Source organism: Oncorhynchus keta, chromosome 28 (genome assembly GCF_023373465.1).
Source record: "Oncorhynchus keta strain PuntledgeMale-10-30-2019 chromosome 28, Oket_V2, whole genome shotgun sequence".
Lineage (NCBI taxonomy): Eukaryota > Metazoa > Chordata > Actinopteri > Salmoniformes > Salmonidae > Oncorhynchus > Oncorhynchus keta.
The window spans coordinates 67,039,314-67,054,895 of record NC_068448.1 but is presented as its reverse complement, the minus strand read 5'-3'; the positions used below and the strand labels follow the sequence as shown (position 1 = coordinate 67,054,895).

At 45.7% G+C, this 15,582-nt stretch overlaps 3 protein-coding genes across 7 annotated transcripts in view; 2 read left to right on the top strand and 1 right to left on the bottom strand.

Annotated features, from left to right (window-relative positions):
• The first annotated feature begins 580 nt into the window (after window positions 1-580).
• Window positions 581-6,800, top strand: spice1 (spindle and centriole associated protein 1). 2 transcript variants are annotated; one of them, XM_035758460.2, is made up of 17 exons: window positions 581-962; window positions 1,075-1,122; window positions 1,213-1,359; window positions 1,588-1,690; window positions 3,192-3,310; window positions 3,377-3,471; window positions 3,634-3,782; window positions 3,904-4,029; window positions 4,184-4,476; window positions 4,563-4,694; window positions 4,825-4,954; window positions 5,035-5,175; window positions 5,277-5,737; window positions 5,902-6,076; window positions 6,163-6,238; window positions 6,438-6,498; window positions 6,601-6,800. In XM_035758460.2, exons 1-17 carry the CDS (start codon window positions 867-869, stop codon window positions 6,652-6,654), a joined length of 2,406 nt encoding a protein of 801 aa, XP_035614353.1. In that variant the 5' UTR covers window positions 581-866; the 3' UTR covers window positions 6,655-6,800. The 2 variants fall into 2 exon arrangements, with proteins under 2 accessions (XP_035614353.1, XP_035614352.1); XM_035758459.2 differs by having other exon boundaries at window positions 6,160-6,238.
• A 1,881-nt stretch (window positions 6,801-8,681) lies between these two features.
• Window positions 8,682-13,269, bottom strand: LOC118372520 (uncharacterized). 4 transcript variants are annotated; one of them, XM_035758443.2, is made up of 8 exons: window positions 13,149-13,269; window positions 12,796-12,853; window positions 12,348-12,665; window positions 12,205-12,225; window positions 11,826-12,077; window positions 11,546-11,677; window positions 11,184-11,420; window positions 8,682-11,100 (listed from the first exon to the last, which is right to left on the bottom strand). In XM_035758443.2, exons 2-8 carry the CDS (start codon window positions 12,827-12,829, stop codon window positions 9,740-9,742), a joined length of 2,355 nt encoding a protein of 784 aa, XP_035614336.1. In that variant the 5' UTR covers window positions 12,830-12,853; window positions 13,149-13,269; the 3' UTR covers window positions 8,682-9,739. The 4 variants fall into 4 exon arrangements, with proteins under 4 accessions (XP_035614336.1, XP_035614337.1, XP_035614338.1 ...); XM_035758444.2 differs by having other exon boundaries at window positions 12,348-12,662; XM_035758445.2 differs by having other exon boundaries at window positions 12,789-12,853; window positions 13,149-13,233.
• A 259-nt stretch (window positions 13,270-13,528) lies between these two features.
• boc (BOC cell adhesion associated, oncogene regulated) overlaps window positions 13,529-15,582 on the top strand; it is a 114,666-nt gene continuing 112,612 nt past the window's right edge. Inside the window, exons 1-2 of the mRNA XM_052483693.1 lie at window positions 13,529-13,663; window positions 15,344-15,509. Of these exons, the coding sequence (XP_052339653.1) occupies window positions 15,473-15,509 (37 nt within the window). The 5' untranslated portion in view covers window positions 13,529-13,663; window positions 15,344-15,472. The remainder of the gene's footprint in view (window positions 13,664-15,343; window positions 15,510-15,582) is intronic.

The following is a 15,582-nucleotide window of genomic DNA, read 5'->3' as shown; positions in this document are numbered from 1 at the left end:
TTTTTTATAGTGTTTAGCTCTATCTCAAGCTATCTTGCTACATCGACATCTCTTTAAAACAACTCTGTGTGCCTTGCTTGTAGCTGTTAAAGACTACATTTCCCATTATGCCAAAGAGCTCCTCAAATATGTTTTATAACTTAACCAAGATAGATAACAGCCAGTCGTTTACAATGGGGAACAAATGAGTCATAGTGGCAAACGAGCAAGGAAGTGGGCAGAGCCAAGCACGAACTAGCGAGATCCTATTGGGTTGTTCTAGTATATCTGCATATTTCCGTGTGCAATAACTCAATTCGCCTTTGAGCACCTTCTAAACAACGCGATGTTGTAAAAAGTTTGCAAAGGGCAAATTCTACTAAACTTAATCCACTATGTTCATACCAGATTGTAGTTTTGGGAACAGAAAACTGTATTGAGATCAAATATTTCATCGATGAGAACATTTACAGAATGTCGGCAAAAATGCCATAGTGGGCTTCCTTTCACTACCATATTTGGTAGTGAGTGGAAACTTAAAGCGGATGCTTCACATTTATACAATCAGTGAAATATCTGTGTCATTGTTCTATCTGTGGTGTCGTTTGATTGGTAACTAGGAGGTTACACATTTCACCCAGAAGCGCGCAACAACTGTTGAACACAGCGCCACTCCACAACGGAAAGAAAACAATGAATACAGCAAACTAACTAAACACTTTGCTACAGTTAATAACCTAGTTTGCCAGCAAGCTACAACTACCTAGTTTAAGAGTAGCTTGCGTATGACTTTCATTGAAAAAACTCCTGGCAAACAACATAGCTAGGTAGGCTAACGTTAGCCAGCTAATCAGACATTTTCTAGCTAGTTATCGTTTTCTTCTCAGATGTCGTTTACTAGGGTGGGCCGCTTACAGCACGGTCAAGGAAAACGACCTGCTGTGCGTCCCAAGAAGGCCAATGCCCCGAAGAGAGAGTGGGTGGTGAGTGTGCTAGTAGTTGCTGTCCCTGTCATGGAATCAACTTTGCCACCAGGGGAGAATGAAGAGATACATTTATGAAATTATGATGACTACCATCTTCTGCTAATTTCAGAGCACCGTCCATGACCTCTCTGTACACAAGGCTTCACCGGAGGAGCTGGTAAGAGAGACATGTTGTTGTTTTCTCTCATGTTATTATGTTGTTAGTTATCCTAGGTCAGTATGCCTACTCATTTCTTTTCCTCCTCAGAATCGTCGTCATGAGATGCACCGGTCCCAGAACCGAGTGGTGGCCCAGTGGGAGCTGAGAGAGAGAGCTCTGAGACACAGGAGGAAGAAGGACCTCCCTGGTAGCCCAGCTCCGCTAGACCGCGCCAGCCTCAACATCATCAGAGAGGTGAGGAGTACAGACAGACCTCATGCGTAGATCATAGGGGTATCTCACGTAAATCTAATTTGACATGAAACTACTTTGAAATTGCAAACTTAAGTCAGCTCGCAACTCGGTGATCACTTACATCCCCTTGAATCCCCACAGATGTTTCTTGAATGTTGTTTATATTACATAACTGCAGATTAAACCTTCGTCTTCACACTGAAGACTTGTTATCTCATTGTGCTGTAGGTGTTCTCAGATCAGTTTCAACTGCAGGACGTTCTGGCCCGGTCAGACAGAGCTATGGCTGTGGTCAAAGACTTGTTTGGCGACGCGCCTCGCAGGCAGACCGGTATGATACTGCTCTTATCCTGCTATGGATTAATGAATGGCTTTTCAATGTGTTTTGTTTTCATGTGTTGTTTATTGTATGTCTGTGTTTGAATGTTCTCTATGCATCTTACAGGGTTTCTGTTGTGGCACCGGACATTTGAGAAATTTACCAGACCCATAACTTGATTAGGGCGTCCACCCGCGTTGCTCCGAATGACTGAAAGCACATTTAGATTATGGTAATTCATATTAACATGCAACTCGAGGATGGAACTACATGCATCCTTACCAAATTCCAATGCGCACTTTGAAGATTTTAGAATAAGTGTCCACATTTACTTTTCCTCAGCCAACAAGATGAGTAATGAACAGCAAAATCACAAGCCTTGGTCAATCTACTATGCCCCATAGTAGAAAAGTTGACCTATTCTATTGGTCAGCTTGTCAGGAAAGAGAGCCTGTTCCAAACACTCTGGGACAGTTGTGGGATGATAGATCCCAAATTCAACCAGTAGGCATAGACTACATAACAAAACTTTAAAAAGCAATGAGTCTGATGCAACAGATCAGAACGTTTCGCTTAAAATGTTGACAAACTATTATTTCTTCACATTATAAGCAATGCGCAGGAGGCTTTTCACAAATGTTCATTCCATAATGCAATTAGCGGGAAAACGCTGTTGTCAAAAGCACACCACACATGCGAGATGTTTCATGTGACGGAGATGTAAATATCCATTAGAAATGTAGAAAGAGGGGAGATCTAAAGATGCAACAACTAACATGGGTTGATAATATGACTAGGATTGTGCCTTTGGCTACTGGACAATGTAAAAAATAAACTTGATTTGAAAATCAATAGAACATGAGAGAAATAGTCTACTGGTTTCAATGGCATATGGAAGTCTTAATACAATAAATGCCTCTACGGACGTGGTCTGATTTTGGCTAGGCTGCTTTGAAGCAAGGTTAGACATACCTCATATGTAGCAAAACGTTCAGGATTCAAATAATTAGGTCTGTTTTCAAAATGCTCACGGCCTCCATTTCATTGCAAAGTGGTGTGTGATGCACTGATGAAGCCAAAGCGCGCTCCAATTACCAGTTGATGAATACAAATACTAGTTATTTTTAATTGTGGCCATCAACTTTTTAAAACACGATTGCATTTAGAATTGTTGCGCACTGATTGTGCCTATAAAGGCAGGTTTCAGTCTAGCAGCAACGAAACAGCTGTTTGAGATGCTGTAGCAGAAGCTCTCCTGCTGTCTGCACTCTGTAATAAATAACATGCCTAACGAGTATACACGTACACCTTTAGACCGGTCAAACGTATTTACATCGACTGGTATTTCCATCAGTTAGCCTAATAGGCATTATTTTACAATGGGATTTTTATTTTTCTCCCGGTCAATCAGCTTTTCAATGTTTTTATTGTCTTAAAGCTGGTTATTACTGACCGGTTAACGGAAGCTCTAAAGTGTTGTTGTGAGTGATTTTGTATTCTTTATTTTTCTCAGGGTTCCCCAGTGTTACCATGGCTCCAGACTGTGGCTCTGACTCAGACCTGCCTGTCCTGCAGAAACCAGAGGCCCCAACACAGCTCTCCCTCCTCAGCCAGTCCATGATGGACCCACAGGTACTGCACTCTTTCTCTTTGTGTTTGTCTTTTTCCATTTCTTAACATATTTATTTTTTATTTCAGGCTCTGAATGAGCTGGAGGACTCTGTTGAAGACCATAGTAATGAAGAAACTGGCCATTCTGCCTCTGTCAATTTCAACTCCAACATGGATACCAGGTAACAACGCTGACATTCTGCCAAACACTTACCAATGCCCACACACACCCATTACAAATGATTATTTGCCAGACAGCAGCCCCCCACACCTCTCTGATTCAGAGGGGTTGAGTTAAATGCGTAAGACACTTTTCATCAGCTCACATCCTTTTCTGTTGTCAGTTACAAGGTGTCTACCCGGAAAGTGAAAGCCAAGCCTTGTACTAGAGGGAAGCAGCAAAGACTCCAGTGTAACTCCAACCTCCAGGGGGCAGGAGGAGACAGCCCCCCTCAGACTCCCAGTGCCTCAGGGGGAACTCAAGTACAAGCAGGTAAGAGGACAGATTGTTTAACTGGGAAAAAGGATGGATAATGTGATGTATTATACATCAACTCTTACTCCCTATTTTCTCTCTCACCCTCATTCTCTTTCCTTACCTCCTCTCTCTCCAGCTCTGAATGCCACAGTAAAAGTCCAGCGGTTGTGGTCCAGACAGCCCCAACCCCAGCCTGAACCTGGGGAGCATTTCACCCTGGTCAGTCAGGTCCTGAACCCAGACCCTCCTCTCACCCGCTCAGGTACGACTCATAGTGCATCACAACAACAGTCAATTCATCAGGTACTATTCTCTAAAGTTGACTGAATTAGTGCACATTAATGCATAGTAGTGCAGTAATTGGTTCATAGAGGCATATGTTAACATGTTTCTCCTATGTGTCTGTTTCTATGTAGGCAGGAAGAGCCGGTCCTTGAAAGCCAGTAGGGGGACCAGTACTGAGTCAGGTCTGGATGGCTCTACCCTCAGCTCTCTGAGTGGGAACCAGTCCAGCCTGGGGCTGCTGCAGGGCTTGCTGGGTCAGGTGGAGACAGAGCTGGATGGCCTAGGGCTAGAGGAGCCTCCCAGAGCCCCAGGAGCAGGGGAAGGAGAGGGGACGACGAGGCCAAAGCACAGCACACACGGCCTCACAGGCTTCTCTGTGGCTCTGGTGTCTACACTGGGCCGCCTGGCTAGACTACTCAGACAGGTATGCCTAACGACTATTCGACTGGTTCTCTGTGTCTATGTTCTGTTCTGCCAGTATGAATGATAACTTTGTCCCCTGTGGGTCAGAGAGAGGAGGAGGCTCAGAGGGAGGGAAAGGAGAGGAGGAGGCTGGAGGTGGAGGTGAAGGAGCAGAGAGGGATGATAGACGCCCTCACCGCAGAGACCCTGACCCTGAGAGAGGAGAGTGCCGCCCTGCAGGTCAGAATAGACGTCACACACAGTATCTCTCTACATCACTTCTACCTTAAGAATGGCTTCCAAGGCTAATTCATGTTTCTTCATATCATTATGTGCGATGAAGAGGTCTCTAATAGTGATTTCCCTCCAGGCAGGTTTGCAGCAGCGAGCGTGTGATCTGGAACAGAGGCTGGACACAGTGGTGCTGGTTCTGGGGGGATTGGGGGTACTAGGAGGAGACGGGGACTATGAGCCCCAAGAGACTGGCAGCATAGCTACAGGTCAGTACACACACACACATGGTTCACTCTACTTTTCCTCAACGTGTTATGAGTATTGGTAAAGACTTGTCCCTATGCAGGCAGTGAGTGGGAACCGTCCTATGATGCAGACACTCCTGTACCCTCCTATGAACAGCATCAGACCGGTCTCACTCTCAACCCTGCTGTGCTGCTCTCTCCACCACGTCAGAGAGACAATCGGCCACACGGTCACACTTCAGGTAACAGGTCTCTCTCTCTACCTCTTTCTGGGTTGTCTATTTGGCTCTACTCTGCTCTCTTTCTTCATGTTTTCATTCTGTCATGTTGCTCTCCTCCCCAGCTGTTAATTCCCTGGCTCTTCACCATGTTCCCTCTCTCCCTGTGACCCGGGGCTCCTGTGACGACCTCCAGACCTTCAGCTTTGCCCCCTCTCTCTTCAGCCTGCCCCGCCCTGCCCCTACACCCCCTCCAGCCGCCACCCCAGACCCCCTCCCTCTCCTCTGCGATCCGTCCCAGGGTGCCATGCTGTCTCAGATTGCCGAGCTGACCCGTCAGAACGCCCTCATACGGAATCAGCTGGGGCAGTTCCACCCCGCTACTCCTCCCTCCGGGTCAGAGATTTGTGAAGGTCAGAGTTCAGGCAGGGGGTCTGTCTCCAGCAGCACAGGGAGACTGACTCCCCAACAGGGCATGGAGAAGAGAGGCTTTGTTCCCAGCAGTACAGGCAGAACAACACCCCAGCGTGAGGCAGGGAGAGAGAGGGGGACATGGTCCTGTGGTGGAGAGCAGCAAACACAGCAGGTGAGGTCACATCTAACAACACTCACTGTCCAGATTTCAGGTCTCTTGAGTACTGTACAGTACGGCATGATAAACATGCCATGAGCTGAACATACTGGTGTCTTCAATCAAGTTTTGCATGAATGACAGGTGAAGTACCTGCTGTTTCTCTGTGTCTCCTACAGTCTGTGGTTTGTGAGGGCCCAGGCTGTGAGAGCAGTGTGGAACAGCGTCTCCTAGAGCTCAACAGGCAGAGTGCAGCAGCCAGGAGCAGACTGCTGGAGCTTATAGAACAACAGAGACAGAGCTCCTCCTCAGCCAGAGTTTCCCCCTCTGTCTCCCCCATACCTCCACTGTCAGGTCAGGCAGCTGTGTGTGTGAGACAAGAGGTGTGTGTTGTAACCATCTCCACACAGTATTCATTACTACTTTCTCCCTCTCAGCAGCAGGCCTGAGCCCAGAGTCATCCATGCTGCTGCCTGAACAGGACCCCTCCCCCCTGGGCAGTGGAGGTAGTAGACGGTGAGTCTGAAATAAGAACTGTATTCATTAGGGAGGACTGTACATTTAGAGAGAACCGTAAATGGGACAATACAACACTGACTTTAGATCTGTGACTAGGACATTTCATTCTAACCGACTCGGCAGGTGATGTGGATGAAGGGATCAGAGGTCAGGGGAATGATGGTCATCTTGACTAAGGAGGTCCTGTGTGTTTCAGGTCTGCTGGTGGGGTCTCTCCACAAAGCCTTGGAGGACAGTCCAGAGGCAGCAGGACTCCGGTACACACACACACACACACACACACTGGTTCATCCTATTTGTGGAATGTTTAGTATTTTTTTTAAGGACGATCATACAATTTTCCCTTTTGTCCAGTACAGGTGGACAAGCTGAAAGGAGAAGGCTGGTTTGCGTTGTCCACACATGTAAGATGAACAAGTTAAGAACTGAATACAGAAACTCCCTGCAACTTTTGTAACTTTTAGTAGAGGTCACTTTAGACTTAAAATGTTGTTTCTTTACCCTGTTTTTACCTATGCAATTTTATTATGGTTGTGAATTAAAACTTTTGATAACTGTGGTTGTGTTGCTGGTGCAGACATTATTTTCTACCTCATTGTATACACACAACACAGCACAACTTTGCCTGAGGCCAGTTTCAATATAGTTTAATAGCACTGTATAAAAAGGCTTTTTAAATAACTGGTATATGAATACATTTATGTTTTTTGTAATTTAACAGATGCTCTTATCCAGAGAGAATAACAGTCAGTGTATTCAACTTAAGGTACAGTTGAAAGTTTACATACACTTAGGTTGGAGTCATTAAAACTCATTTTTCAACCACTCCACAAATGTCTTGTGAACAAACTATAGTTTTGGCAAGTCGGTTAGGACATCTACTTTGTGCATGACACAAGTAATTTTCCAACAATTGTTTACAGACAGATTATTTCACTTTTAATTCACTGTATCACAATTCCAGTAGGTCAGAAGTTTACATGCACTAAGTTGACTGTGCCTTTAAACAGCTTGGAAAATTCCAGAAAATTATAGCGTCTGATAGGCTAATTGACAACATTTGTATGTGTACCTGTGGATGTATTTCAAGGCCTACCTTCAAACTCAGTGCCTCTGCTTGACATCATGGACAAATCAGCCAAGATCTCAGAATTTTTTTTTGCAGACAGACCACAAGTCTGGTTCATCCTTGGGAGCAATTTCCAAACACCTGAAGGTACCATGTTTATCTGTACAAACAATAGTACGCAAGTATAAACACCATGGGACCACGCAGCTATCATACCGCTCAGGAAGGAGATGCGTTCTGTCTCCTAGAGATGAACGTACTTTGGTGCGAAATGTGCAAATCAATCCCAGAACAACAGCAAAGGACCTTGTGAAGATTCTGGAGGAAACCGGTACAAAAGTATATCCACAGTAAAACGAGTCCTATATCGACATAACCTGAAAGGCTGCTCAGCAAGGAAGAAGCCACTGCTCCAAAATCGTCATAAAAAAGCCAGACTACGGTTTGCAACTGCACATGGGGACAAAGATCGCACTTTTTGGAAAAATGTCCTCTGGTCTGATGAACAAAAATAGAACTGTTTGGCCATAATGACCATCGTTATGTTTGGAGGAAAAAGGGGGAGGCTTGCAAGTCGAAGAACACCATCCTAACCGTTAAGCATGGGGGTGGCAGCATTATGTTGTGGGGTTGCTTTGCTGCAGGAGGGACTGGTGCACTTCACAAAATCGATGGCATCATGAGGGAGGAAAATGATGTTGATATATTGAAGTAACATCTCAAAACATCAGTCAGGAAGTTAAAGCTTGGTCGCAAATGGGTCTTTCAAATGCACAATGACTCCAAGCATACTTCCAAAGTTGTGGCAAAATGGCTTAAGGACAACAAAATCAAGGTATTGGAGTGGCCATCACAAAGCCCGGACCTCAATCCTATAGAAAATGTGTGAGCAGAACTGAAAAAGTGTGTGCGAGCAACAAGGCCTACAAACCTGACTCAGTTATACCAGCTCTGTCAGGAGGAATGGGCCAAAATTCACCCGACTTATTGTGGGAAGCTTGTGGAAGGCTACCCGAAACATTTGACCCAAGTTAAACCATTTAAAGGCAATGCTACCAAATATTAATTGAGTATATGTTCTGACCCACTGGGAATGTGATGAAAGAAATAAAAGCTGAAATAAATAATTCTCTCTATTATTCTGACATTTCACATTCTTAAAATAAGGTGGTGATCCTAACTGACCTAAAACAGGGATTTTTTACTTGGATTAAATGTCAGGAATTGTGAAAAACGGAGTTCAAATGTATTTGGCTAAGGTGTATGTAAACTTCCGACTTCAACTGTAGCTACGCGGGACAACCACATATCAGTCTTAAGTACATTTCCTCAGTTATGGGCGAAGTCGGTGCTCGTAGGAAAAGTCGGGTGCAAGGTTTATTTACATTTTTTATTACATTATGATTGAACTATATCAGCTAAGGTACTGTGCATTGTTGGACAAAAATAGAAAACAATGCTGCTGTGTAGGTTGATAAGTAACTGAACAAGGATTGGGAGTGAGAGAATGAACACGGTCTATGTCTCGCTCTATAGCTGGGATTTAATAACATTGGAGTCCGCCACACCTCATCATGCTGTACATGTGAAGACAGCTTTCTGGTTCTGGTTCTGAAGAACCTTTTTCAATCATGTGGGTGCCATAATCTATGCCTGAATACCAGCTTGTTGCTTCTGGTATTAAATCCCACCAAGTGAGACTTCAGCCCATTTCGGATGCGATTAGTTTTACTGGGGGAACTCAGGTAATATAATTATGTGCACAAGCGCAAATCACCACATCTGTCATTTTAGTCCTGTCTGAATCTGCCATGTCAGTCATTTTTACTTGGCAGGAAGGTTGGTATCCCAGCCCCTAAAAACCTACTGTTTTTCAGAAAACTCCCAGGTCCTCTGATAATACTAATCCCGTGTGAATCGTCATCCCTGTGTTTTGAGTTAAACAGGTACTGCGCCCAGTGTGGGTAAGAATTTAGGGACAAATTGATGCGTTAAAACAAAATGATATGCACGTAGCCTACAGGTGAATGAACCGTTTTTTTCTTCACAAATCAACTTTCCCAGAGTCATACTTCTCTTTTAAATGAAGTGCCAATGAAAAGATAAATTGCCAGATCCGTCAGGTAATTAAGTGTCTGCGTAGGTTACAGTTCATGGTTCTTAGTGATATGCATTATTATTATGACTTTCTCTGAACTGAAGACCATCATGCTCATAGTAGAGCCTCCAGGCCTCTGTCATAACGGTACATTTTGAATGAGAAAAAAATAACATTTACAGGGGCAGTTTGGTAAAACTAATCCCGTCCGAATCGTCCATAGGGTCAAACTAATCCCGTCCGAATCGTCCATAGGGTAAAACGGACATGCTGGGGCAATAATTACATAACCTACGTTCCATAATAATACTAGTCCTGTGCAATAGGGTTTTTAGAAAACTTCACAGTCCCTCTCGGCCACAGCAGAGATCCTCCTTGTTTTGTAGATGAACTTGACCTGGCAACGTGTCCCTGGGGTCGTGACACTGAAGCAGCAGCCCCCATCCTGTAGTGTGGCAGAGTGTCTCTGAGACACCTGCTCCAGCTCTGTCCTGCACTCCCTCCCCTGCCTCTCCTCTCTCATCCACACTGTCTCGCCCTCTACTGCCAAAACCAACACTGTCCCCCCTAAACCCTGCACCTCGCCCACCCCCTGCTCCTGCAGTCCAGACACACGCACACACTGCGGCTCGTGTACCTCAAAGTACTGGCCCCTGTCATAGCCGCGGCAGCTAACACTGATAAGAAAGGAGGCTGGCTCGGAGGTGACAAATTGGAGGACTTCCTCTATCCCGTTGTCGATGGCGACTGGGCCCCTGATCCTTTCTCCCCAGCGTATCTCTGGCCCTCCGAAGATCCGTACTTTCTCTGGGACAAGCTGGAAGCTGTGATGCTCCCCTGGCTTCAGGTAGCTCTCCAGACCCAACAGAGTGTCTTTATGCAGCTCCTGTAAGTTAAGCAGGCCCCACCTGACCGGGTCATACTTTACCACAGACAGAACCCTGTGTCTCACCCCAGCATCAAAGCTCTGGGGGCCGAACGCCGGCCGGGCCAGGGTTGAGCAGATGTGCTGGGTGATGGTAGCAATAGGAGCCTGGGAGAGATCTATGGAGGTAGTGCTTTCTTGTGGGTGCACCCTGTCCAGCAGACGTGTGATGCAGAGGCAGAGATCTCTGTACTGGATGGGGAGACCAGCTGGGACTGGATGTTTGGAGTGAGCTCCGTGTCCCAGTGCTTTGCGGATGACCCGAGCAGGCAGGCCCTGGAAACGGGTGACTCTATGGAGTCTGCGAGAGCGGCACGGGTACACAGCCCCCTCTTCAGGAGGGGAGAGGCGCAGACTGTCCTGAAGAGGGTGGAGATCACGTAGCAACTGAGCTAGTACTTTAACACTCTGTAACAGGCTCTCAGTTCCCCCGTCTGCCCAGCATTCCTCCAACTCCTGGAGAAGCTCTGTCTCCACTCTCTCACTGTCTCGTAACAGACGGACAGCATCCCTAGGATCCCACAATGATTCCACTGCAGCCCCAGGATCCTCCAGAGCCTCTGCCATGCTGTCCCACAGGACCAAGCTAAAGATGTTCCACACTTTGTCTATGTGGTCCCCAGTGTGGAGATGGTCCCCAGCTTGCAGGTTGTGGTCCACAGTACAGAGGTGGTCCCCAGCTTGCAGGTGGTCCCCAGTGCGGAGAAAGGCCTCAGCCACAGACAGCAGCTTCAGTAACATACATCCCCTCTCAGAGAGCAGCACCCCTAAAAGCAACAAAACAGTTACTGATAGGTAGATAGAGAAGTACCTGATACAAACATACAAATAAGTAAGTAGTGAGACATACGCTGTGCTGTGCACTCTGCAACCCTGTTTAGCAGCCTAGAGGCATCCTGGGTCTTACTGAGGAAGAGGGTGACCAGGGCCCTGAGCTGAACGATGTCCCCCACCTCAACCTCATCCAACAGGCACTCTCTGACGGTCCTCCTGGGCAGACCCACTGCCACCCCCAGCTCACACACATTCAGCCTGGCCCCCTCACCTGGAGCCACAGCCAGCAGGGACAGCACCTGCTGGAGCACATCTGAGAAGGAGGGGGAGGTGACACAGGTTGTCACTGTCAATTGTTTATTCCATTTTCAATCTGAATCTATCTTCTGCTACTGATCTGCTTGTGTTATAATGATAGTTAACTGGTGTGACCTTTACCCGAGAGTATGTGGGTGTCTGGGAGAGACAGACCTTTCCCATCAGTCTGTCTGGTCTCAACTGCTGTGTGAGTACTACATAACCCATCATCCTTCACTTCCACAGGAGTACTACACACCCCAGGATCCTCCACTGCCACAGAGGTGATATAAACTTCATGACCACTGACCAGAGATATCAGGCAGAGCCTCTACCAGCCCACTGACTGAAATACAGACACAAAACACGAGACAGAATTAAAAAGTAATAAACTTGTTATAACAAGTTAATAACAAGTCACCACTGATGTCTGAGGCCAGCTGTGGGTCTTCGCTGCCCAGTGCCTGGTAGAAGCTACAGCAGGCCCTCTCTCCCTTGGACAGACAGACGGACAGGAGCTGGTGGGTCTGCTGGTAAGATGTGGGCACTGCCTGGACCTGGTCCAGTTCAAACTGAGTTAGTGTGCCATTAGAGAACAGCTCCAGGGAGACTGGCAGGACAGAGAACCCCAACCGGCCACACAGGACACTGAGCTGGGCCTGCAGCTGACGCTCTGGGGAAGCCAAACAATACAACACAACACTGAATCAGATAGGAGATGACCAATGCCAGATGATTAAAACACCTATGCATACCAACAGTCTGACCCTTTCAGAAAGAGGTCCTCTGCATTACCATACCTGTGGGTCCACGCTGAATATCTGTGGGGGAAACAAAAGACATCAAATATTGTCTTAAGACTCAAGTTTGCATGTGGAAGATGAAACTAGGTAACTATATTTATACACATTCGTCATGTGTTCGAAGACTTGCCCTTCCATACCTGCATCAGTTCTGAGCCAGGCTCGGAGGCGCGGGTAGTGCTGTTTGCATCTCCCGAGGCACTCCATGAAGCCTCTGGCCCCAGCCTCGTCCATCTCAGCCTGGACAACCTCCAGCAGCCTGCGTGCCCGGCCCTGAGGGGTCCTCTCTGCCCCCACCTCAAAGTAGTTCTCCTGGGAGAGCAGACCGGATGCCAGGGTCCTGTCCAGCAGGGGGGCCAGGTTATACAGGGAGGCCACCAGGAGCTCTCTGGAGGCCAGCAGGTGGGACTTCACAGGCTGCTTCTGCCCCCCTGGAGGCCCCACTGGGCCTGGGTCTTCTGTCAGGAAGGATTGGAACAATCATTACTTCATCTTAGAAGTTATTCAAGCAGATTGGTAGTTAAATTGCGGGACAGTGTGTGTTTCAAACTACACCGGTGTGCACGGACAAGGGAACACACCCTCTACCTAGGTCTGGCGTTGTGGGGAATTCCATCACCATGTATACTGATCCATTGCAGGCAGCCTGGCAAAGAAAACAGTTCATTTAGATAGTTTTTTTTATTTAGCAAACTTTTTAATTGGGAATTCCACATTTAAATCACAGGTACATCTGGAACTTGTAACGCTAGCTTTCTTTCAGTCAACTTCCTGGTTTAGCCTATGAGCATATTTCTGTCAAAGTTGACAGCAGAATGTCTGCCTTTTGCCCTTTTTCTACCAAAAAACGACATCCTCAAACATGACAACACTGACTATAATAATGTGTCTCTAACCTAATATACACTAGTACACTTAGTGAAACGAGTAAATTATCCTACCTGAATGTGTGGAGTATCGAAGAAGTTGCAGCGCGCAGCAGGGTTAGAGGACTACGGTACCCAACATGCTTTGCAATTAGACAGTCCCTCTCCCAGGGTTGCCCGGCAGGCGATGCCAAAGATGATATATATATATATATTTTTAATTATGCCAAAGAAGATGGACTTGTGGCTGTCGTGAGAATATTTGATTCTCACGGAATGCTGACATTAATAGCTACAACCAATGACATAATTTGCACGTACATGTCAATTCTGACTCCCAACTTTTGCAAGGTAGTTTGCACGGGCCGAAACATTTTTATGCATGTGTGGCAATTTCTCAACGCTCTCGCTGGGAAGAGTGCATGTCCTTGTCTTGAACAGATGAGATGACTCCACAGAAAAGCAGGAAGCATCTCAGGAAACAGATCTCACAAGCTGCTGGCCTCTGCCCATCCAGAGAACTTCCCCAAAACTAGGTCAGGGTGCAGGAAGCACAGACACGGACAGAGGGCCTTCAGGGAAAGCTAAAGGTAGGAATATTACTGTACATTAGCCAACTTGACTTCTGTCGCAGCTCCTTTAAGTCACCAGAAAACAGGTTTAGGGGACCATCCACATTCAAGTAGTCCACCTCAATAATTCACAACATGCATTACATGTTTATTCCACTAGATGGTAGTGTTTTACCTATAACATAATTACATTTCCACTCGATGTTGCAATTCTACGAAATTGCCAACAGATTGGGGTGTCGCAACCAAAAGAAAATCTATATGAAGGTCAATGGGGAAATATTTGGAGATAGTTGGGGGGCTTTAGTTGACATTGTGGACTCATTGGAACCAATGGCACAAAATAGGGAAACAAAAGCAACAGATGATTTGCTGCAATTGATATTGTGTAATCTAATTGCATATTAGCTAACTTCGAGGAAGCAAGAAAGTCTACAATGTCCCCAAAAGCACATTTTCCCCCAAATATTAGAATAATGATATGATAGTACCATGATCAGTTTCTAAAGCCTTCCCACTCTCTTTAATGTTCAGTCCAAGAAAAACATAGACAGCTACTGTAACAAAGTAAAGTAGACAGCTACTGTAACAAAGTAAAGTAGACAGCTACTGTAACAAAGTAAAGTAGACAGCTACTGTAACAAAGTAAAGTAGACAGCTACTGTAACAAAGTAAAGTAGACAGCTACTGTAACAAAGTAAAGTAGACAGCTACTGTAACAAAGTAAAGTAGACAGCTACTGTAACAAAGTAAAGTAGACAGCTACTGTAACAAAGTAAAGTAGACAGCTACTGTAACAAAGTAAAGTAGACAGCTACTGTAACAAAGGATTCATATTTTTGTATTCCAACATGTTGAGTGATTATGTAGCTGTTTAAACTGCTTTTTGATCTTTTAGCCACAAATCATTGTATCAACTAGTAATTCAACAGACTATATTTATTTCATCATCTCAGGTGTGCACTATGCTATAATTATGCTGTGGTGTGGAGGTTGCAGGGCTAGTGTTGAGAGTAGAATAGAGTGGGGAGGAAGGAAAGAGCAGTGACTATGCCATTATAGCCAGGGGAATAGAGCTTGCCAGCTTGTAGTCAGTCCTAAAATATGTAAATGAGTTACCTCTGGTTTGTTCAGCCATTCCCATGGGGGGAAATGAATGGAGAAAGAATGGTGTTTTTTGATCAATGCTGAAAATAAGGTCTGAGGTTAACACAGGCTTAGGAAATCTTATACGTTTTGTTCGATCAGATAATATCAGCCAAGTAACATGGCATTCATGAATTATGAAGCCTTCGTGTGCTTTATGTGCTTGTTTTGATTACATAAGTGCTTGAAAATCCACAAAAAGTTACGTCTGCTGATGAAGATTATCTCAGTACAAAATGTACACTGTGTACAAAACATTAAGAACACCTGCTTTTTCCATGTCATAGACTGACCAGGTGAAGGCTATAATTCCTTATTGATGACACTTGTTAAATCCACTTCAATCAGTGTAGATGAAGGGGGAGGAGACAGGTTAAAGAATGAATTTTAAGCCTTGAGACAATTGCGACGGATTGTGTATGTGTGCCATTCAGAGGGTGAATGGGCAAGATGAAAGATTGAAGTGCCTTTGAATGGGGTATGGTTGTGGGTGCCAGGTGCACCGGTTTGAGTCAAAAACTGCAACGCTGATGGGTTTTTCACGCTCAACAGTTTCCCGTGTGTATCGACGGTGGTCCACCACCAAAAAGACATCCTTCCAACTTGACAGAACTGTGGGAAGCATTGGAGTCAACATGGGCCAGCATCCCTGTGGAACGCTTTAGACACCTTGTATGGTCCATGTCCAGGCGAATTGAGGCTGTTCTGAGGGCAAAGGGTGAGTTGCAACTCAATATTAGGAAGGTGTTCTTAATGTTTGGTATATTGAGTGTTTTGAGATCTCCTAAGCC